The sequence below is a fragment of the Chlorocebus sabaeus genome, chromosome 23 (assembly GCF_047675955.1).
Source record: "Chlorocebus sabaeus isolate Y175 chromosome 23, mChlSab1.0.hap1, whole genome shotgun sequence".
NCBI lineage: Eukaryota > Metazoa > Chordata > Mammalia > Primates > Cercopithecidae > Chlorocebus > Chlorocebus sabaeus.
The window spans coordinates 62794635-62818531 of NC_132926.1; the positions used below are offsets into that span (position 1 = coordinate 62794635).

Here is a 23897-nt window from a genome sequence, read left to right on the forward strand (position 1 = left end):
AGGCAGGAGAATGGTGTGAAGCCGGGAGGTGGAGCTTGCAGTGAGCTGTGATCGCACCATTGCATTCCAGCCTGGGCAACAGAGTGAGACTCCATCTCAAAAAATAATACCAACTGTACTCTACTCCCTTATTGACAGTATACAAGAGCACCTATTTCTCTAAACACTATTACATAAGATTCATCCTTTTTCTGAAATTTCACATTCTTGATTTCAAGTGAGAACACCTTTTATCGCACTTATTGTTAATATGTTCTATACCTTCTTAAAATTTTCTCTCCATTGCCCAAAGTTGCTTACTATTGTGATACCTGTTCTTTTCTAACTAATTTAAGGCCTACTTTTAAAAACGCATTTGCCCAAAACTGCACATATTTCTCCTCATGTTTGTGTTTCTTTCCTTGTGGACATTTTGCTTTATAGAAACGTTTTATTGATACGGTTAGAACTATTAATTATTCCTAGCCTATCCATTTCCAGTTTGGGAGTCATTCTTGGTCTTTCCCTAACTCTAAAGCAGCATTTCTTGTCAAATAGCAATATAACATAAATGACAAACTTAGCCAAACATGTATTTTTAAATTTCCTATCAGTCACACTTTTTTTAAAAAGTTGAAACAGGCGAAATTAATTATATTTTTTATTTAACCTAATATATAAAATTTTAATTTCAACATATTTTTTAAAATGTTAGAGATATTTTACACTTTTAATACTAAATATTTGAAGTCCAGCACATCTCAGTTTGGACTAGTTGCATTTCAAGTGCTCAATAATAACATGCAGTTAGTGGCTACCATACTGGACAATGTAGCTCTAAAATATAAAATCTCACCTGTATTTTCCTCTAATATTTTTGTTTCATTTTATAGAAATTTTTTCCTCCATCTCACATTTGTTTTGGTATCAGGTATGAAAGACTCTAACTTAATTTCCCCTCTACAGAGCTAGCTAGTTTTCCCTACTAGAAAATACTACCTTACAGCTGGGCATGGTGGCTCACAACTGTAATGTCAGCACTTTGGGAGGCTGAAGCAGGCAGATCATCTGAAGTCAAGAGTTCAAGACCAGCCTGGCCAACATGGTGAAACCCCGTCTCTACTGAAAATACAAAAATTAGCTGGGTGTAGTGGCGCGTGCCTGTAATCCCAGCTCCTCAGGAGGCTGAGGCAGGAGAACTGCTTGAACCGGGGAGGCAGTAAGAATTGCAGTGAGCCTCGCATCATTGCACTTCAGAGTCTAATCTTGGATCCTAATCTGTCCATTCCTACATCAATAACAAAATGCTTGATCATCTGTGGCATGAGAATTCATTTTACTATACTGTATATCTTTATTCTTCTTTTCTTTCAGAATTTCTCTGACTTTCCCATAGTTGTCCTTTTAAGCAGAGCTTAGAACTATGCTCAATAGAAATTCCACTCAGATTTTGGTAAGGATTATGTTCAATACATAGATTATGTGGGAAATATAGATTTCTTCACAATAGGAAGTCTTCCATTCAAAAGCATGAAAGTCATCTAACTTTTATATAATTTGGCAAGTTTGTATTTAATGGTCTTCATATAGGCCTTACACATTTATGTTTCTTCCTATTTTATTTGACATTTTTAAAAAATGTATTTGTAGAACACAGGAAATAGAAAATTATCTGTGTATAAGAAAAAGCATACCATAGACTAAAAAGTAACACTTTTTTATGTCAGTGTGGTTTTATACAACTAAAATACATTTATAATAAAACCACATAGAACAATAGGTTTATCAGTTTACTCCCCTGATTAATTGCTTACTTGCAATGCCAAATGCATCTCCAATCTCCAAAGTTAAGATCTGTTTTATTTAAATTTTCATCTTCAGTTGGCTTCTCCAAGTTCGTATTGGACCAGAGTTGCAAACAGCTCGAACCAGTTAAAAGACGACTGCCTAAAAAAAAATTATTCATCATTTATATTTAGATATTTAATAGTGACTTAAATTACATGCTCAAGAATTTCACATAAAACAACTTCTTGGCCGGGCACGGTGGCTCAAGCCCGTAATCCCAGCACTTTGGGAGGCCGAGACGGGCGGATCACGAGGTCAGGAGATCGAGACCATCCTGGCTAACACGGTGAAACCCCGTCTCTACTAAAATACAAAAAAAAAAAATTAGCCGGGCCAGGTGGCGGGCGCCTGTACTCCCAGCTACTCGGGAAGCTGAGGCAGGAGAATGGCGTGAACTCGGGAGGTGGGGCTTGCAGCGAGCTGAGATCCGGCCACTGCACTCCAGCCTGGGCAACAGAGCCAGACTCCGTCTCAAAAAAAAAAAAAAAAAAAAAAAAACTTCTTAAAAAAGTCAAATATCAAAAAAATATATTTTGAGGAACAGAGGAGAAGGCTGTATTTTAATTTTGTTAAAATAGCTTGAGATAGAAAGGAAGAAATCTTATAATCTCTCATTTAACAAATATTTAATGAGCATCTTCTTTGTCCCAGGCACTGTGCTAGACATTGGAAATACAATGACAAATAAAACATTGCCCTTTTTCATGAATTCATATTTCAGTAGAAAGACATGGAAATATGATACCATGTAAAAGTGTTACATACATGATAGAAATGTGTGCAAAGCTTTATGGAAGCCCACAGGAAGGAGACATCAATGTGTACCTGTAGTAAAAGTGCCAGGAAAAGTGATGAAATGCAACCTGGTCCTTAATGGATGAATAAGCAGAAGAGACAGGCATTTCAGAAAGGAAACCTAACATGAACAAAGGCATGAAGACATATAAGTTCATATATTTTCCTAAGAATGCCTCTTAATCTGGTATAGGTTAAGGAATAACATACATGGAAAGGCTAGAAAAAAAAATTACCATGGAAAAAATGCCAAGGTGAGACTGTGAAGACTTTTTCAAGTTCATAGCGTTTGGACTAGGTTATAGGTAGCTGGGAGTAAAAGATTTTCAAGTGGCAGTGGGGGATTGTGGGGGAGTTGTTACAAAACTGGATCTGTATTTTAGAACAAGAAGGCTTAACTGGAGGAGGGGCAGTCAACAGATGGCGAGGCCTGTGAGTCCCCCTTTACTGAGATAACATACAAAAATCACACATACGATATATGCATTTTTCCAGAAAGATAATCTGTAACTTTCATTGAGATTTCAAAGACTCTAGTATAAAAAGAAGGTTAAAAGTACTTCTTAGAAAACAACTCCAGAGACAGACAACATCAAGGAAAACATAAATGTGTGGCTAACCAACTATTAAACTATTAAACCTGGTTAATTAATTATAAAAATTCAGATGGTAGACCAGGCATGGTGGCTCACACCTGTAATCCCAGCCCTTTGGGAGGCCAAGGCGGGTGGATCACCCGAGGTTGGGAGTCCAAGATTAACCTGACCAACGTGGAGAAACCCCATCTCTACTAAAAATACAAAATTAGCTGGGTATGGTGGAGCATGCCTATAAACCCAGCTATTCAGGAGACTGAGGCAGGAGAATCGCTTGAACCTGGGAGGCAGAGGTTGCAGTGAACTGAGATCACGCCATTGCAATCCAGCCTGAGCAAGAAGAGTGAAACTGTGCCTTAAAAAATTAAATAAAAAATAAAAAATTCAGATGGTAAATCATAAGGATCTCAACCAAATATTTAAAAAGCAAGCATCTGAAAGCCGTTTCAAAAAGTATTGTCAAGGCTGGGTGCAGTGGCTCACACCTGCAATCCCACCACTTTGGGAGGCCAAGGTGGGAGGACTGCTTGAACCCAGGAGTTCAAGACCTGCCTGGGCAACACAGTGAAACCCTGTCTCTACAAAAAAAATTACAAAAATTAGTTAGACATGTGTTTGTAGTACCAGACACTAGGGAGGCTAAGGTGAAAGGATCACTCAAGCCTGGGAGGTCAAGGCTGCAGTGAGCTATGACTGTGCCACTGCAGTCCAGCCTGGGCAATACAGCAAGACCTTGTCTCAAGAAAAAAATGAAAAAAAGAATTGCCAAGGTTTGACACCAAATAAATACAAGGAAAAAACAAGAGGTTTAAAGGACAGATTCCCAACTTTATGACTTGGGAATTAAGTAGAAGGTCGTGCTATCATTCACACAAAAGACAAGCAATTTTGGCAAAAAAAAAACTGACAATAAAGATGGCATTCACCTTGGCAATTAAAGACTATAGATACGTTTATTTCTAGAATAATCACTATTTTTAAAATTTTTTGCTGAGACAGAGTCTCACTATGTTGCCCAGGCTGGTCTCAAACTCCTGGGCTCAAACAACCCTCCCACCTCAGCCTCCCAAACTGCTGGGATTACAAGCATGGGCCAGCATGCTTGGCCCTCGTTTTCTTGTTTCAAAAGGAAAGTGGATCTCTGGCATAGACTTTAGATTAGAAATCCCTGTGTCTAAATCCCAAGTAAGATGCTTAATTAGCCATGTGAATTTGATCTAGTTGGGCAATTTCTGAGTTTCCATTTTTCTCATCTACAAAATTTGAGGTTTAAATACAGTTGTTGTAAGGATTAGCTATAATATGCACAAAGTCTCTAGCACAGGCCAGGTACTAAGCAGAAGCTCAATAAATAGTAGAGCAACTAGATAGAAGGTTTCACAGACAGGGGAAGAAAAAAAGCACAAGAAGTAATGAAACATTCCATTTAAATATGTTCATTATTCCACTTTTGAACTTACCAACAAATACAAGTTTTATTTTGCTTAATATAAACTGAAGATAAATTAAGATATCCCATAGAAGATTAAGAATTTAATACAGAATACAAAATTAATCCCAGGTATGGAATGGAACAAAAGTAGGTAAGATATAATATGGTATACTGATTTCAAACTCTAAGAATTAGATATTACAGATATTAAATTATGGACATTAAAGCAGAATATTACAGATATTAAAGCAGGAAAAAAGCATAAAAAGTCTAAAACAGAAAATCTTATGATTTAGGCAAGACACAATAGTAAATTTGGACACAAAAGAAAGGCATTAATCAGTTTACCAACACCATCTAAAAATATTTTTCTCTCTCTGATGACTTCTATTTCTATGTTCCAAAGATAACTTTTTTTTTTTCTGAGACAAGGTCTTGCTGTCACCCAGGCTAGAATGCAGTAGCACGATCACGGCTCACTGCAGCCTCAACCTCCTGGGCTCAAACAAGCCTCCCACCTCAGCCTCCTGAGTAGCTGAGACCTCAGGTGCTGGCCACCAAGCCTGACTAACTTTCCAAAAATTTTTCTGTAGAGATGGAGTCTCCCTATATTGCCCCAGGCTGGTCTCAAACTCCTGGGCTCAAGCAATTCTCCCCACTCAGCCTCCTAAAGTGCTGATATTACAGGTGTAAGCCACCGTGCCCAGCCCTAAAGATAACTTTCTATGTTCTAGATTCAAATGTCTATACATTGCTTTATGATATACAAGCTTCTCAAGGTCCACATATCCAATTAACACCTTATGTTCCACTACCTCTAACTCCTACATATTGCTCTTTGTGTGGTCATAGATACTCTCAAAGTAATTTCAAATCCAGTTGTCAAGTAATGTCAATTCTACTGCCTAAACACATTTCACATCCATGTATACCTTTCACTATTCATTAATTCATTTAATATTAATTGAGCACCTACTATGGAAAAGGCATTGAAATAAGTTCTTATTTCTCATCCAGACTAATGATACTACAACCTCTCCAAAGGTCACTCCTTCTCCTGTTCCATTTGCCACTGACCCTTCTAACTCACTGCTAGCAGACCAATCTCGCAAAACCATAAATCTTACATTACTAGCCTATTTTGAAAATCTATAGTTTTTAGACAACCATAAATAATTAAATTCAAATTTTTTAGCATGACTTTAAAGGTCTCCTATAACACGGTAAGGTCTTATCTCCTTACCACCACTGAGACTCAGCCCAGTGAAGTACTAATCCTTATTATAATGCATCTTATGCTTTCTTTCTCTGTGCCTTCGGTCACTTTTGTAGAATGGTAAAAATGGCTCCCAATAAATTATGTCTCCCTATGTTGATGCCCCCATGTAATATGACTTTGCCATATCTTTCATCAAGAGGTGGAGTCTATGTCTCCCATCCCTTAATATTAGCTGGACTTGTGACCATATAATGTGGCAGGAATAACATTCTGGGACTTCCTTGTAGTTTCCACTTTCACTCTCAGAATGCAGCCACCATGTAAAATCCAGGCTGCCCTGCTAGAGAGAGCCATAGAAGAGGCCATGTGGAGGAGAACAAAGGCACTGCAGTAGATACTAAGCAGCAAGGCCCAGATATGTGAACAAAGCCTTTCTTGGATCTTTTAGCTGCAGATAAACTGCTTCAGTCACTACCACATGGAACAATAGACAAGCCATTCCCACAGAGCCTTACTGACCAATAGAATCATAAGCAACAAAATGATGGATGTTTTAAGCCATCCATCATTTTGGAGGATGCTTTTCTAATGCAGAAATAGATAATTGATACAAATATTCATTATATTTTATTTCTTTTTTTTTTTTTGAGATGGATTTTCACTCTTGTTGCCAAGGCTGGAGTGCAATAGCATGATCTCAGCTCACTGCAACTTCTGCCTACCGGGTTCAAACAATTCTCCAACCTCAGCCTCCCAAGTAGCTGGGATTACAGGCATGCGCCACTATGCCTGGCTAATTTTTTGTATTTTTAGTAGAGATGGGGTTTCTCCATGTTGGTCAGGCTGGTCTCGAACTCCCGACCTCAGGTGATCTGCCCACCTCAGCCTCCCAAAGTGCTGGGAATACAGGCGTGAGCCACCACGCTCGGCATATATTTTCTTAAACTTCACTTATTTCCTGTTCCATCTACTCAACCTTCATTGCTAAAGTCTGTTTACTCTCAGGTCCAAAGACTCCTTTTCAATAAAACCTTAATTCTCCAGAGAAATATCTCTTTCCAAAAACAATGGGTATCCTATTATGGCACTTAGAACATTCTCTCATTTCTTACAGTGCATATCTGTCTTTGTTTCAGTATAAACTCTAAAAGGGTAATCCATTTTACCTCTTTGGTATTCCCCACAATCTTACACACAGCAGAAGTAAAATACATGAGAGTAATAAAAATAAGAACAACTAGGCAAATGATATTTCATTTTAGTTAATCCTGCTTATTTTCTTACCTGTGGGATCCCAAGTTATATTGTGTGCTATTGATTCCAGAAAAAATTGGCCACTTTTCTGCCACTGACTATATAATTCCTAAAATTAAGAAAAGAGTCATTTAGCCCATTATGATTGGCATCTTTTCTCTGTCAAATGTGTACGTTTACGCTTGCTATTCTTACAATAACACAATTTTAAAGATAACAAAAGGTTAAATTCAGTCAACAAAAATAGAGAATATATGATAAAGAAGACGTGTGAGAGAATATCCATTACTGGTGGTCAAAATTCTATCTTTAATATAAACAGCCAATAACCATATGCTACCTTGGATAACAGTATTATTAACCTCAGATTTAATTATTAATTTATTATTACTACAGTTACAGTTAAAAATTTAATTTTAAATGTGTCTGTGGCTTTACTATTTGATGTTTCCTTCTCCTTTACTGTTTTATCCCCATCTGAGATCATAATGGTATATGGGAATATTCAGAATAAAAGATGTAACGTTTTGATACTACTATATAATTTATCGCCTTACAACTTCTTAAAGCAAAATTTTTCCCTTTTTTCTGCCTGCAAATCAGTAAGAAATATACAATGTATTGTGACCCAGAACACATACACATACAAATAAATACAACCTACGTTTATCCTTATTACATGTGACATACTCTGATACTTTCATTCTCTTTTTAAATTCAGGTTGTGGCCTACACTAAGCTAAGTTCACAGCCCAATTACAGATTAAGATTCATACTCTCTTAATGTGGTGACTCTCAAACTTTGGTACAACAAAGAATAGCCTGAGATGTTACTAAAAATTCAAATTTCCAAGACCTGTGCCCAAAAATTCAGGTTCAAAAGTTTCAGGATGGGGCACAGAAACCTGTACTTTAACACCCCAGGTGATTTTGACATAGGTGACCTACAGAATATGCTTTCATGAAACACTGTCTTGCAGGAATGTCTTTCAATCACAGTACATACCAGAACCCTCTCTAGAACAAGACATATAAGTGCATTGACACAATCCTACAGCTACAGATTTAGAAATTCCCAGGGCAGGATCTGGGCGCATATACCCAACAGTAGTTGTGATGTGCAATTCTCATGAAGACCACCATCTTAAAAGAATACTCTGTAATATACAAAGAAAAGGAAATATTTTTACAAGGATCTGAAGATTCTGAGACTATATTCTAGAATCATAGATTTTATACATCTTTCAAGTCTGTAACTTTACCATTTGATCCACTTCAGCCCTTCTTCAAGTTTTTATTATCCCTTCTGCAAAGTCAGTGCTGATAAGCCAATAAACCAGCCTCTTTTTGAGTTTTATACATTATATTCATAATTAGTAAAGGAGAAAATGGGCAAACACTGAAATTCTCTATTTTATCTTTCCCAATAAAGGCATTTTAACATAACATAGTGATTTTCAAAAGCCACTTATTTTATTTAATAAATATTTATTGAGTATTGAAATACACTGTTCAATTGGGCTGGGTGGGGTAATCACCTAAAAAATTTCTTTTTAGTACTGCCAATTACTAATTCTTAAGCCTTTAAGAGGCTCAAATATTGGATTCACTAGGCAATCTGTAAAAACAAATAGAAATCAGAAGTGTGAACACTACTTCCGTGAAATTTAAAGATAAATATCAATTAACTCAGAAAATAGTTTTCATCAACACAAGGTAAGAAAAGGACGCTCACACCTAGGAATCAATACAGATGGTTTTACTCTTAGTTCTGTGGCTTAACAGCTGTTTCACTGGTCAAGTCACTATATTCTTTGAGCCTACTTTACTGCCTTATTCGTAAAAAGAAGAAATAATAGCTGTACAAACTAGGTTTGAAGTAATTTGTAAAATACTAATGAGCTAAGTGAAGATGATATGAAAACTATCAAAAGATATATAAAGGTATGTCTGCTATTAAAACAGTATAGTCCTTTATAATTAATGTATTTCTAAATGGTCTTTGACATGCTAGCCTAATAATATTCCTATCAAGACTGAATAGATATTAATCAATTTGAGAGTTGAGCAAAGAATTTCATAAGGCTGACTTACCTAAGACCAACTAGCTAGACAGACCCAGAAATATAAATCAGTCCTATGACCCCCAAAACATTGCTCTTTCAATGACACTATACTTATCTTCTTTCAGATGGTTTGTTTTTATTTTTATTTTTAGAGACAGGGTCTCTCTGTGTTACCCTGGCTGGAATGCAGTGCTGCAATCATTGCTCACCACAACCTCAAATTTTTGGGCTCAAATGATCCTCCCGTCTCAGCCTCCTGAGCAGCTGAGGCTACAGGCATACACCACCATGCCTGGCTAAACTGTTTTAAAAATGTTGCCCAGGCTGGTTTCAAACTCTTGGCCTTATGCAATCTTCCTGCCTCAGCCTCTTAAGTAGAGAAGACCACAGGCATGAGCATTAAAGAACCTATAAAATCTACTAACATGATCCAAATATTTATAAACTATTGGGTAACCAGTTTTCAGAACTATTTCTGAGTACAGCTTCCTTATAAAAAAAAAATTCACTGACCTATTAACGATTATATTACATGATCTAAATAATGCAAGAAAGTTAAGCCCTGAAGAGGCAAAAAACCTGTATAAAGGTAGATTATAAAACAAAGAAAAAGTACTACATATGGCTGGACAAGGGTATTTGATACTAGCAATAAAGTAAGTGCCAAACTTTAGGTTACTGACTCTTGAAATATTATAAAATTTAAAATTTCAGAAATAAAATAATAAAGCATTTTAACAATTCATTGGCACGATTTATTTTAACTATCCCAATGAAAAATTTAAATATATTTTTAATATCAAAATGGAATTTAACATGTAGGTTCAATTATAGTATATAAGTTATACCGACGTACTCAATGATCACTCTGATTTTATGCTCTTTTAACACTTAACACATTTCAATTCCTAAAAGAAAAAATCATAAATTACTGACCAAATTTTTCTTTTGTTTCGGTAGGTTAACTGGTTCAAAAATGGAGATAACGTTTCCATAAGATGCTGCAATCTTTTAAAAAGAAAAAAAGAACTTATCAGGGATATGAATATGAACTTATGAATCAAAAAAAGCAAAGAAATAAATACTGTAACTTTATGCCAATACACACAATTTCACTCACTGATGCTTAAGAATGTCAGTTTTGAAGACTATCACATCTGCATTAGAATCCTAAACTGCTACTTACTATGTAACTAGCAACTTAATCTCTCCAAACATTAGTTTCCGTATCAGTGTTCATAATATGCACAACACTATCTTCCTAACAGCATTATTTTGAGGGTTGAAATAACATTTGTAAAATACCTAGCATATAATAAGTGACATACAATAGGCACAGTAAATGTTAATAGTTGTCATCCATCCTCAAAATTCATAATTCTGTCAGTGTATATTAACGTTTCAAAAATATAACTTAGGTCTATTCCTCTGGAAACTCCTGAGTACATTTTAAAACATATTCTACTTTATTTATCCTTTGAATTTACTCTTTAAATTGATGGATCACAACCTTTCCTGGCTCTGTTTTATAAGGTAACTACTACTAAAACTTGAGTGAGTCTCATATGAAGAACATCAAAATATCAGAAATCAAACAGAGAGAGACAGACAGACAGAGAGAGATTAAATGAATGGATCAGGGATAGAAAAAAGAACATATGATCTAGTAAAGAGGAAGGTAAGAAATGAGGACACAACATACATATGGAGAAAAAAACTGTGAATGGATATTTTAAGCGTTCTGAGTTCTTAGGATACAGATCTCACTTGTGCTGCACTGATCTGGAGGAAGTGTTAATTTGGGCCTTTAATTATGGGTGGGATTTCAAAAAGCAGCAAGTATTCAACTTTATAAATAGGGCATAGTATGAACACAGGTGTAAACATTAAAAGAGGTAATACATGTTTAGAGGTGAATGACCACCATCCCACCAAGAAGAGAGTGCTCCTTCTAACAGAATAGGGTACCTGAGACTAAAAAGGCAGGTCTGAACCAGGTTGTAAAACGCCTCACACCAAGGTGAACAATTTGAACTTTTCCAAGGTAATGGGCTAAGAATATTTTGAAGCTGATGAATAACAGGATAAATGAGGATTAATTTTCTCAGAAAAATGAATTAGGTGGTAGTACAGTACGAAGAAAAAAACAGCAGTAATAAAAATACAGGTGCCTATGATGTTAACATTCCCTTTTTTTTTTTTTTTTTTTGAGACAGAGTCTCACACTGTCGCCAGGGCTGAAGTGCAATGGCGGGATCTCGGCTCACTGCAACCTCTGCCTCCCGAGTTCAAGCGATTCTCCTGCCTCAGTCTCCTGAGTAGCTGGGATTACAGGTGGCTGCCACTATGCCCAGCTAATTTTTTTTTTTTTTTTTTTGTATTTTTTGTATTTTTAAGTAGAGACGGGGTTTCTCTATTTTGGCCATAATAGTCTTGAACTCCTGACCTCATGATCCACCTGTCTTGGCTTCCCAAAGAACATTTCCTTCTTAAATGCAAACAGTCAAAAGTCCCCGGGTACCAGAACCTGCCAATTTTCTTCCTGATACTTTAAGGAACCACTATGATAATACTGACATCTGTAAATGAAGAAAATATTTCTTCATTAGAATGATTATAAAACCAAATGACTTCTTAATTCCTCTTTTTGTTTTTCTAGAGATGGGGTCTTGCTTTGTCACTCAGGCTGCAGTGCATGGTGCAATCAGAGCTCACTGCAGGCTGGAACTCCTGGGCTCAAGTGATTCTCCCACTTCAGCTTCCCAGGTAGCTAGGACTACAGAAGCATACCACCACGTCCGGTTATTTACTTTTTATTTTTATTTTTGTAGAGATAGGGTTGCCCCAGGCTGGTCTCAAACTCCTGATCTCAAGCGATCTGCCCACCTTGACTCTTCTAAAGCTCTGGGATTACAGGCAAGAGCCACCACACCTGGCCATGATTTCTTCATTCTAACCTGGACTGTCATATAGTCTATTACAAAAAGATAGCACATATTGGAAAGTATTAAATTAGATTTTTAACATTAACCAACTCCATGTGAGTCTAGATAGTATTAAGCAAGTTTTTATACAGTTAAGAAAGATTACAGAACAGAAGAGCTAGGAGACCAAACAAACATGAAGAGAATGAAAACCAAAATCTCAAGGATAGGCTGGGCGCCATGGTTCACATAATCCCAGCACTTTGGGAGGCCAATGAGGGCAGATCACGAGGTCAGGAGATTGAGACCAGACCGACAAACATGGTGAAATCCCGTTTCTACTAAAAATATAAAAATTAGCCAGGTATGATGGCGGGTACCTATAATCCCAGCTATTCGTGAGGCTGAGGTAGGAGAATTACCTGAACCGGGGAGGTAGAGGCAGCAGTGAGCCAAGATTGCGCCACTGCACTCCAGCCTGGGCAACAGAGTGAGACTCCATCTCAAAGAAAAAAAAATAAAAAAATAAAGGATTTTCAGCATTCCATAATAAAGAGCATTTTTGTTGTATAGCAAGAAGTCATCAGAGGCCTCAACAAAAGATAGGGGATACTTGTAACTATATTAAAGGGAAGGAATACCATGTAACAAAAATAGTAGTCCAACAAATACGTAAAGATTGAGAAAACAGAAACTCCTTTTATAATTAGTATCTTTAAGTCCCAGGAAGCAACTTTTAATACTAGAAGGTTTACCTCAAACGAAGATTAGATTTAGAAACAAATGATTGGGTTCCTGGACTCATATGACGATTTTGATTCCTTACACAAAATGTTCTAGTGGAACCATATGAGTATATTTGCAAAGTTCAGTCCAGTCTTGCTACAACTATACATAGACCTTACCATTTATGCCTACATGGAGTTATTTTAAGCTATATATTATGCTGCCTTGCCTACTAGTATGACTTTCTCATTCTGGTACTACAGGAACTGTATTTAACCTGATCTAGAAGAATTTTATACTTTGTTTCCTCTGTTTTTGTTGTTACTATTTTACTTTCAAGGCTACTTTTTACTTTTCATATGCAAATAGAAGTACAGATAAAGTTTTTCACTTTTCTTATGGGCTTAGAATATTATAAACTCTAGAAGAGTTTTTCATTTCCACAAAGTTGCACAGCCCTTGTTACACAGAAGTTACAAGGAGATAACTACCTGTTTACAAACAAACAAACAAACAAACTCTAAATCATTTCCTTTAGTTTATTTGTAAATGTTGAAGATTTATTGTTACTCCTTTCCCCCAATCCAGTCACCTTTTAAATATGTAAGCTTTAGACTCATTCTATATCAGTAAGTACTATATTTCTTTCTCAGAGAAGATGATGCTATAATTTAAAATTATGTAAGAATAGAATTTCTGGCACTCTTGGAATGCATCTTAGAGAGCCAAAAATTTTTCTTTTCTTTTTTTTTTTTTTTTTTTTTTTTTTTGAGACGGAGTCTTGCTCTGTCACCCAGGCTGGAGTGCAGTGGCCAGATCTCAGCTCACTGCAAGCTCCGCCTCCCGGGTTCACGCCATTCTCCTGCCTCAGCCTCCCGAGTAGCTGGGACTACAGGCACCCGCCACCTCGCCCGGCTAGTTTTTTGCATTTTTTAGTAGAGATGGGGTTTCACCGTGTTAGCCAGGATGGTCTCGATCTCCTGACCTCGTGATCCGCCCGTCTCGGCCTCCCAAAGCGCTGGGATTACAGGCTTGAGCCACCGCGCCCGGCCGAGAGCCAAAAATTTTTCTAGCTACACTATCTTTGAAACAAACCCAAGTCTCTAATTCAATAGGAAATACATACTTCAGAGATTATCCTGACAAAAACCATATTCCAAACAAATTTGTATATTACAAGATTACAAACCTTGCCTTGTTGCATTGAACAGTCTACACATCCCACTTGAATATTTCCATGTTTAGCTCCTGGGATTATCTGTAATCTTTCAAAATCGCTTCCCAGTATTACAATGTCACATCCAGATGCATAAGCCTAAAAAACAAAATAAAATAAAAATGATAGAAGTGTCAAGGAAACATTTACCATGTAGAATACTAGTATTAACTATCACGTTTTAAGGCAGGGAGAATAAATGTTTTAAAAGACCAATTCTAGATGTTTTCTTCAAAAAAAATCTCTACTTGGAACTATTTCCCTTACCTCGCAATATACAGCCTATTAGCAAATTCTGTCAGTCCTATCTGCAAAATATGCATCAACTTTGTCCACTTTTTTCATCTCCAATGAATGACCCTTGTCTAAACCAAACCACGATATTTCTCTCCTGTCCTACTATTAATAGTGAACTTCCATTCTTGCCTCCCTCTAATGCATTTCCACAAAGAGTGATATTTGAAAAATGTTTATTGCACCAAGTAATTTTCCCTGCTTAAACCCCTCAATAGTTTTTCACTGCACTTGGAATAAAATCTCAACACCTTACCATGGTCAATATCCTAAATGGTGGTCCTTCCATAAACCCATCTAAGCTATTCTTTCCTTCTCTCAGTTGGCTCGTGTTTCTGTTCCTTTTTCCATCTCAAGGTGTTTATCTGCCTGGTCTTTTCTAGTTAGCTGTTTTCCAACATTCAGGTCACAGTTCCCAACCACTATCTCTCCCATTACTTTCTATCACATTACGGTTTATTTTCTTCATGGCATATATCACAATTTTTAAGTGTCTTGTTTATTGTCCATATCTATTATTAAAAGTTAAATACCAAAAAGGAAGGATTCAAGTTCATCTTGTTCTCTACTCTATTATTCAAGTCTAAAACAAGGGCCTAGAATGCAGCTAATAATTTATAAATGGAATAAATGAAACATTTGATTTCACAAAAACAGTCACCACAACAAAAGAAAGTATACACAGTTCAAGACTTGTTGGCAGGCATTTCATAGCTCTTTTTCAATTTTACAACAGTTAACATAACTCTCCCAACTAGAACTCTTTTTGTGTGTGTCCTTTCCCCTACCACCTTCTTTGATCACAGGAGTTTCTTCCATTACAGGTACATGGTTGTTCTCCTAGGATTCATATTATAGGCTGGAACACGTTACAATAATAAAACATTTAACACAAACTGTTTTCCAACCTGAGTTCATAAAGTTTTTATCAACTCTCTACGTGCTCCTCATTTCTGCACAAGCACATATATTTAAAAATTATACTTCAGGCTGGGCGCAGTGGCTCACGCCTGTAATCCCAGTACTTTAGCAGGCGGAGGCAGGCCGATCACCTGAGGTCTGGAGTTCAAGACCAGCCTGATCAACACGGAGAAACCCTGTCTCTACTAAAAATACAAAATTAGCCGGGCGTGGTCATGCATGTCTGTGATCTCAGCTACTCGGGAGGCTGAGGCAGGAGAATCGCTTGAACCCAGCAGGTGGAGGTTGCAGCAAGCTGAGATCACGCCACTGCACTCCAGCCTAGACAACAAAAGCAAAACGCCATCTCAAAAAAAAAAAAAAAATACTTCATATATACTTTATCTTAATTCCTACCAAAACCAAAATTATTCTGTATATGCTATCAAAAAATATTTAAAATGGCACTTGAGAGAACATACAAATGAATGTGCTATATGGAAAAGAAAATCAAGGCCCAAATAAGTTGATAGCGTCTTAATGGCAGAGTGGGCTTCAGAACCTGATCTCTTGATTCTTGGTTTCCTGCTATTTCCATGGCACCAACAGGGCCTTCCCTACTTAACATGTTTGCCTGGAATTTTACCTAAAAATAAGAAAGAATAATCAAGTATGATTCCACTAGTATCACAAAGTGAAAAGAACTGGCTCAAACAAACAAAAAAACCACATGATGATCTCCTCTCCTATATAAATATCCATGATGGGATCATAGGACTTGTCATAAGACCATTAGCAAGAATAAATTCCAAAGGCTAATTTTAAGAGAAGTTGTCTTTCAAGTAATTTAGAAACTAATTTTTCTCCTTGATATTAAATTTTGAGAATACTAATTGTCACTGTTTCTCAAAATATTGTGTTGAATTTTACATGTTTACAATTTAGATTTGCTCTAATTCCTTTGGAATTTGCCCTTTGCATTTACAACAGCTAACTAGCACAATAGGCCTAGCTTTTGGCCCATCTCGACGCACCCTCCTCACTAAACTTAATCATTTCTAGCTTTTGATTTAAAGGAAGAGATGTGCAACTCTTCCTTTCACTTGAACACTTAAAAGACACTGTAGGGTTGTAACTATTCTAATTTCTATATCATTGTGTCTCAGTGAATAGGGAGCTCTGAGCAGAAAAGAGATATGAGAGAAAAGCCAACTGGTGGTGTAGTCACAATACACAAAACATTTATTAAGTTTACTGTCCTACAGGAGCGCAGTTCATTGGCACTCCACAACCATTACAATAGTAACAAAGATCACTGATCACCATAACAGGTATAACAATAATTTTAAAAGGGGCCAGGCATGGTGGCTCACATCTGTAATTCCAGCACTTTGGGAGGCCAAGGCAGGCAGATCACTTGAGGTCAGGAGTTCAAGACCAGCCTGGCCAACATGGTGAAATCCCGTCTCCACTTAAAATACAAAAATTGGCCAGACATGCTTGTTTGAAACCAGGAGGCAGAAGTGGCACTGAGCCAAGATCGTGCTGCTGCACTCCAGCCTGGGTGACAGAGCGAGACTCTGTACAAAAATAATAATAATAAAAGTGTGAAATAGTTTAAGAATTACCAAAATGCGACAGAGACACAAAGTGAGCTCATGCAGCTGGAAAAAATAGTACTGACAGATTTGCTCAACAAAGGGTTGCCAAAAAACTTCAATTTGTAAAAATCATAATACTTGAAGTGCAATAAAGGAAACGGCAAGAAAACAAGATATGACTGTATTCAAGAAAACTGAAAAGAAATGTCCACACAAAAACTTGTACATCAACGCAAAAACTTGTACATCAACGCTCATACCAGCATTATTCATAATGGCCACAAAGGGAAACAACTCAAATGTCTATCAACTGTGAATGGCTAAACAAAATATAGTATATATCCCTACAACAGATTATTATTAAGCCATAAAAAGTATTAATAAAAGCTAGAACATGGATGAACTTTACAAAAGACCACATATTTTATTATTTCACTTTCCAGAATAGATAAATTCATAGAGTCAGTAAGGCAGTTGGTATAAATAAGCAAACAAGCAATGTAAGTGGCTGTAAGATAGCAGCCGCCAGTGGCTAGGGGTAGTGGCAAATAGACAGTGATTGGTAATAGACACGGGATTTCTCTTGGGGGTAAGGAAAATGTTCTATAATCAGACTGTGGCAATAGACATTGTTAATACACTAAAGCCACCAAAATTTACACTTTGAAAGGGTGAACTTTATGGTATGTAAATTATATTTCAAAAAAGCTGTTATTTAAAAAATAATAATTGTGGCTCCAAAAAGGTGGTGTTTCACTCACCTCCAAAGGAAATGAAACATAGATGCATACAATGTTGCACCTGTAATGCCGCCTAATCAGGAGGCTAAGGAGAGAGGATCACTTGAGCCCAGGAGTTTGAGATCAGCTTGGGCAACACAGCAAGACCCCATATGGAAAAAAAAAACAGAATTTTTTTTAATAAAAAGAAAATCCAAAACAAATATACAGTGCTGAAATTATCACCAGAAATAACCCGAACTCAAATATGAAGACAAGACAGTTCTGGGGCCACAGGAATGAAAAAAGACAATTTTCAGAAATGAAAAAAGACAAAGAGACTTCCACATTCACAACACCCCTCCCCCAATTCTGCCCAGCACCTAGGGCATAGAAAACTTCCCCAAACAATCTTTCTATACTGGAAAAAGTGAGATTATGGTGAACAGCCAGCTTCCCCACCATCTTGGGTTCTCTAGCAGGATATCTGTAACAGCCGTAACCCATAAGAAGCATCACAAGTGCCTAAAGAAATATCTCTGAGGACAGGGAGAAACAAAGAGGGCAGGCACTATTATCTGCATCCCTGAAAATACTGCTCCATAACTCAGCCAAAGGAGATGCCATAAGAGAGAGGCTGTTCAGTTGTAACGCTACTCTGTAGGTTTGTCCCACAGGTTTCCAGCACACGAACCCTTAGCCAGCATTCCCACTCTGCTGAGATACCTCCTGTGGGATCTCCTCACTTTAGGAAGCGCAGCCCTTTGATGGTTTACTACAGCCAAGGTGAACCTGGACTTAAGGCCAAACCCTGGAACCTAAAAAGGGGCAGTGGCTTAGCAGTGAAGAATCTCTAAATAAAGACACCCAATATAAACCAAAACAAGCCAAAGACTACAATAAATAACTACTCCATAAATGCAAAGACACAGGTGCACGCATCCACGAGAAACAGCAGGCCAGGCACAGTGGATCACGCCTATAATCCCAACACTGGGAGGCCAAAGCAGGAGGATCCTTTGTGCCTAGGAGTTTAAAACCAGGCTGGGCAGCACAGCAAGACTTGCCTCTACAAAAAGCAAAAATAAAAACATTAGCTGGGTGTGGTGACATGTGCCTGCAGTCCCAGCTACTAACGAGGCTGAGATGGGAGGACCACTTGAGCCTGGTAAATTAAGGCTGCAGTGAGCTGTGATCTCACCCCTGCACCCCAGCCTACGCAATAGAGCAAGACACTGTCAAATAAATAAATAAATAAATAAATAAATAAATAAATACATGCATGCATGCAGCAAACACGGAACCATGATCTCACCAAACAAAGCAAGGAACCAGTACCTGATCCTAACCAGTAGGTAATATGTGAGCTCTCTGACCAAGAATTCAAAATAGTTTTAAGGAAACAACTATTCAGTGATCTCTAAGATAACACAACAAGCAATTCAGAAATTTATCAGAAAAAGTTAATAAAGATATTGAAATATTTTTTAAAACTCAAACAGAAATCTTGGAACTGAGAAATACATTTGCTGAACTAAAAAATTCATTAGAGGCTCTCCACAGAATAACGGATCAAACAGAAGAAAGAATCAGTGAGCTCAAAGACAGGCTATTTAAAAACATACAGAGAACAAAAAAACAAAAAAGAAAAGTAATGAAGTTGCCTACAAGATATAAAAAATTACTTCAAAAAATGAAATCTAAGAATTGGCATTCAAGAGGGATTTGAACAAGAGAAAGAAGTAGAAAGCTTATCCAAAGAAATAACAGAAAACTTTCCAAAACTTTAGAAAGACATAAATATCCAGGTAGACGAAGGCCAGAAAATCCCAAACAGATTTGACCCAAATAAGACTAAACCCAAGTGGCCAGGCACAGTGGCTCATGCCTGTAATCCCAGCACTTTGGGAGGCTGAGGCGGGCGAATCACCTGAGGTCAGGAGTTCGAGACCAGCCTGGTCAACATGGTGAAACCCTATCTCTATTAAAAACACAAAAATTAGCTAGGTGTGGTGGCAGGCGCCTATAATCCCAGCTACTTGGGAGGCTGAGGTAGGAGAATCGCTTGAATCTGGGAGGTGGAGGTTGCAGTGATCCGAGATCTAGCCATTGCACTCCAGCATTGCGGGGGGGGGGGGGGGGGGGGGGCGGTGGCGACAAGAGCGAAACTCCTTCTCCAAAATAAAAAAAAAGACTAACCCCAAGCATAAAATAATCAAACTCTCAAAGGTCAAGGACAAAGATAAAATTCTAAAAGCAGTACAAAAGCCAGGTGCGGTGGCTCACGCCTGTAATCCCAACATTTTGGGAGGCCAAGGCGGGCGGATCACCTGAGGTCTGGAGTTCAAGACCAGCCTGACCAATCTGGAGAAACCCTGTCTCTACTAAAAATACAAAATTAGTCGGGTGCAGTGGCGTATGCCTGTAATCCCAGCTACTCAGGAAGGATGAGCCAGGAGAATTGCTTGAACCCAGGAGGCAGAGGTTGCGGTGAGCCAAGATTGTGCCATTGCATTCCAGCCTGGGCAACAAGAGTGAAACTCTGTCTCAAAATTTAAAAAAAAAAAAAAAAAAAAAAAAAGGCAGCACCAAAAATGAAGCAGCTATGCACAAGACTGATGCTTGTAATCCTAGCACTTTGGGAGGCCAAGGTGGGTGGATCACTTAAGGCCAGGAGTTTGAGAGCAGCCTGGCCAAAATGGCAAAACCCCATCTCTACTAAAAAATACAAAAATAAGCAGGGTGAAGTGGGGCACACCTGTAATTCCAGCTACTTGGGAGGCTGAGGCATGAGAATTGCTTGAATCCAGGAGGCACAGGTTGCTGTGATCTGAGATCATGCCACTGCACTCCAGCCTGGGTGATGGAATGAGACTCTGTCTCAAAAATATATATATATAAAGGAGCTCCAATTTGTCTGGCAAAAGATTCATCAAGGGAAACTACATAGGCCAGGAAGGAGCTAGGTGACACTTTCAAAATGCTAAAAGACAAAATACTGTCTTCTACAAATACTGTAGCCAGCAAAGTTATCCTTCAAATATGAAGGAGAGATAAAGTATTTCCCAAAGGGTGACAAAATCCACCACCTTCAAGACTTGCAAAAATGCTACAGGGAGTTCTTCAGCATGAAACAAAAAAACCACTAACATGCAAAAAAAATTTTTTTTGGAAGATATAAAACTCAATAGAAAAATTAAGTCACATACAAATTTAGAAGAATACTATAACTGTGGTGTGTAACCTATTCATAACTCTATTATGAAGCCCCAAAGACAAATCTATCAAAAACAATATCTACAGTAACTTTTTAAGAGATAAGCAATATAAAAACATGCAAATTAAGATAACTGAAAGCCAAAAATGTGAATATAGAATTTTATTTTTATTTGTTTCTATTCTTTGAGATATAAGCTGTCATAGCTTTAAGACAATAATGCACTTCAATGTTTTATGTGAGCTCTCATGGTAGCCACAGTGCCAAACCAATAATAAATTCTTTAAAAATAAACAGTAACAAAGTAAAACACACTATCAGAGAAGAGCATTTAACCACAAAGGATGACAGTAAGAAAGGAAGAGAGGAGTAGAAAAACAACCAGAAAAACAACAAAATGCCAGTAGTAAATCCTTACTTACCAATAATATTTTTTTTAAAAGGAAAATCCACAATTACTTTTGCACCAACCTAATAACACAATGTAAAGGGGCTTTATTCTCCCATTAGAAGGCACAGAGTGGCTGAATAAATGAAGAAAAAAGAGCCAACTATATACTGTCCACAAGAAACCCACCTCACCAATAAAAGCATACATAGACTGAAAGTAAAGGGGTGGAAAAAGATATTACATGCAACTGAAACCCAAAAAATAGCCAGACTAGCTATACTTACATCAGATAAAATATGCTACGAATCAAAGACTATAAAGAGACAAAGACTGCTATATAATGATAAAGCAGTCAATCTAGAAATAGGATATAACAATTATAAATATCTCCATCAGCCAACACCAGAGCTCTCAAGCATATAAAGCAAACACTGCTGGGCATGGTGCCTCACACTTGTAATCCCAGCACTTTGGGAGGCCGAGACTGGCGGATCATCTGAGGTCAGGAGTTAGAGGCCAGCCTAGCCAACATGGTGAAGCCTTCTCTCTACTAAAAATATGAAAATTAGTTGGGCACGGTGGGGGTGCCTGTAATCCCAGCTACTCGGGAAGCTGAGGCAGGAGAATCGCCTCAACCTGGGAGAAAGAGGTTGCAGTTAGCCAAGATCGCGCCATTGCACTCCAGCCTGAGCAACAGAATGAGACTCTGTCTCAAACAAATAAATAAATAAATAAAAATAAAGCAAGCGTGAATAGATCTAAATAGAATGCAGTACAAATCGTAGGAGAATTTAACACCCCACTCTCAGTAATAGACAGATCATCTAACAGAAGAATCAACAAAAGAAACATCAGTTAAACGATACACTAGATCTAATAGGCCTGACATTTAAAGAACACCCACCTAACTGCTGCAGAATACATATTATTTTCATCAGCACATAGACTATTGCCAAAAATAGACATATCTGAGGTCACAAAACAAGTCTGAACAATTTTTTTAAAAAGAGAAATCATATAACGTATCTTTTCTCACTACAATGGAATAAAACTAGAAATAAGAAAACCCTCAGAAACTTCACAAATATGCTCCTGAATGACCAATGGATCAATAACAAAATTAGGAAGGAAATTAAAACTTTCTCAAAACAAATGAAAATGGGAATACAACATAAAATCTACAGGATATAGCAAAAGCAGTACTAAGAATAGTTGAAAGCAATAAATGCTTATATTTAAAAAGTAGAAAAAAGAAAAAAAGTAGAAAGACTTCAATAATGCACCTCAAGGAACTTGAAAACCATGAGCAAATCAAACCCAAATACGAGGAAAAAATGAAGATCAGAGCATAAATAAATGAAATTGAGACAAAAAGATCAACGAAATGAAACTTTTTAATGAAAAGTTAAAGAAAATAAACAAACCTTTGGCTTGACTAACAAAAAAACAGAAGACCCAAATAAGTAACAAATTAAAAAGAAGACATAACAACTAGATCAAAGAAATAAAAAGAATCCTTATGAACAACTATATACCAGCAAATTCAATAAAATCCAGAAGTGAGTGGATAAATTCCTGGACACATACAACCTACCAAGATTGAACCACAAGGAAATAGAAAACCTCAACAAATCAATAATGAGTAATGAGATGGAAGCCATAATAAATAGTATTTCATCAAAGGAAAGCTCAGGACCTGATGGCTTCACTGCTGAATTCTATCAAACATTTAAAGAAGAACTAACACCAATTCTACTCAAACACTTCAAAAAAAATTGAAGAGAAAGGAAGACTTCCAAACTCATCTGGAGACCAGCATTATCCTGACACCAAAACCAGACAAAACAACAACAACAAAAATCTACAAGCCCATATCACACATGAAGACAGATACAAAAATTCTCAATAAAACACCTGCAAACCAAATTGAACAACACACTAAAAGATCACTCACCACGATAAAGTGGCATTCATCCCAGGGACGCAAGGATGGTTCAACATATGTGATATGGTTTGGCTCTGTGTCCCCACCCAAATCTCATCTTGAATTGTACACCCATAATTTCCATGTGTTGTGGAATTACACCCATAATTTCCAGGTGGGAGAGAATTGAATCATGGAGGTGGTTTACCCCATACTGTTCTCGCGGGAGTGAATAAGTCTCACGAGATCTGATAGTTTGATAAGCGGAAACCCATTTCGCTTGGCTCTCATTCTCTCTCTTGCCACCGCCACGTGAAATGTGCCTTTCACCTTCAGCCATGATTGTGAGGCCTCCCCAGCCACGTGGAAGTGTAAATCCAATAAACTTCTTTTGTAACTTGCTCAGTCTTGGGTATGTCTTTATTAGCAGCATGAAAAGAGACTAATACAATATGTAAATCAATAAATGTGATATATCACCTTAACAGAAACAAGAACAAAAACCATACGATAGTTTCAATAGATCCTGGAAAAGCATTTGATAAAATTCAACATCCCTTGATGATAAAAACCCTCAACAAACTGGGCATAGGAGGAACATTCCTCACAATAATAAAGATTATTTATGAAAAACCCACAGCTATCGTCATTCTAAATAGGGAAAAACTGAAGATTTTTCCTCTAAGATCTGGAACAAGAATGCCCCCTTTCACCATTTTTATTCAATACAGTACTAGAAGTCCTGGCCAGAGCAGTTAAGCAAGAGAAAAAAATAAAGAGTAACCAAATTGGAAAA

The 23897-nt window shown here is 37.3% G+C and overlaps 1 protein-coding gene across 5 annotated transcripts in view; it reads right to left on the bottom strand.

The window, feature by feature from the left end:
- The window catches only part of DMXL1 (Dmx like 1), a 181779-nt gene that overhangs the window by 142522 nt on the left and 15360 nt on the right, over positions 1-23897 (bottom strand). For all 5 annotated transcript variants that reach the window (XM_038008726.2, XM_038008720.2, XM_008014213.3 and 2 more), the window contains 4 exons: positions 14029-14154; positions 10126-10197; positions 7154-7232; positions 1794-1926 (listed from right to left, as the gene is read on the bottom strand). In XM_038008726.2, the coding sequence (XP_037864654.2) occupies positions 1794-1926; positions 7154-7232; positions 10126-10197; positions 14029-14154 (410 nt within the window). The remainder of the gene's footprint in view (positions 1-1793; positions 1927-7153; positions 7233-10125; positions 10198-14028; positions 14155-23897) is intronic.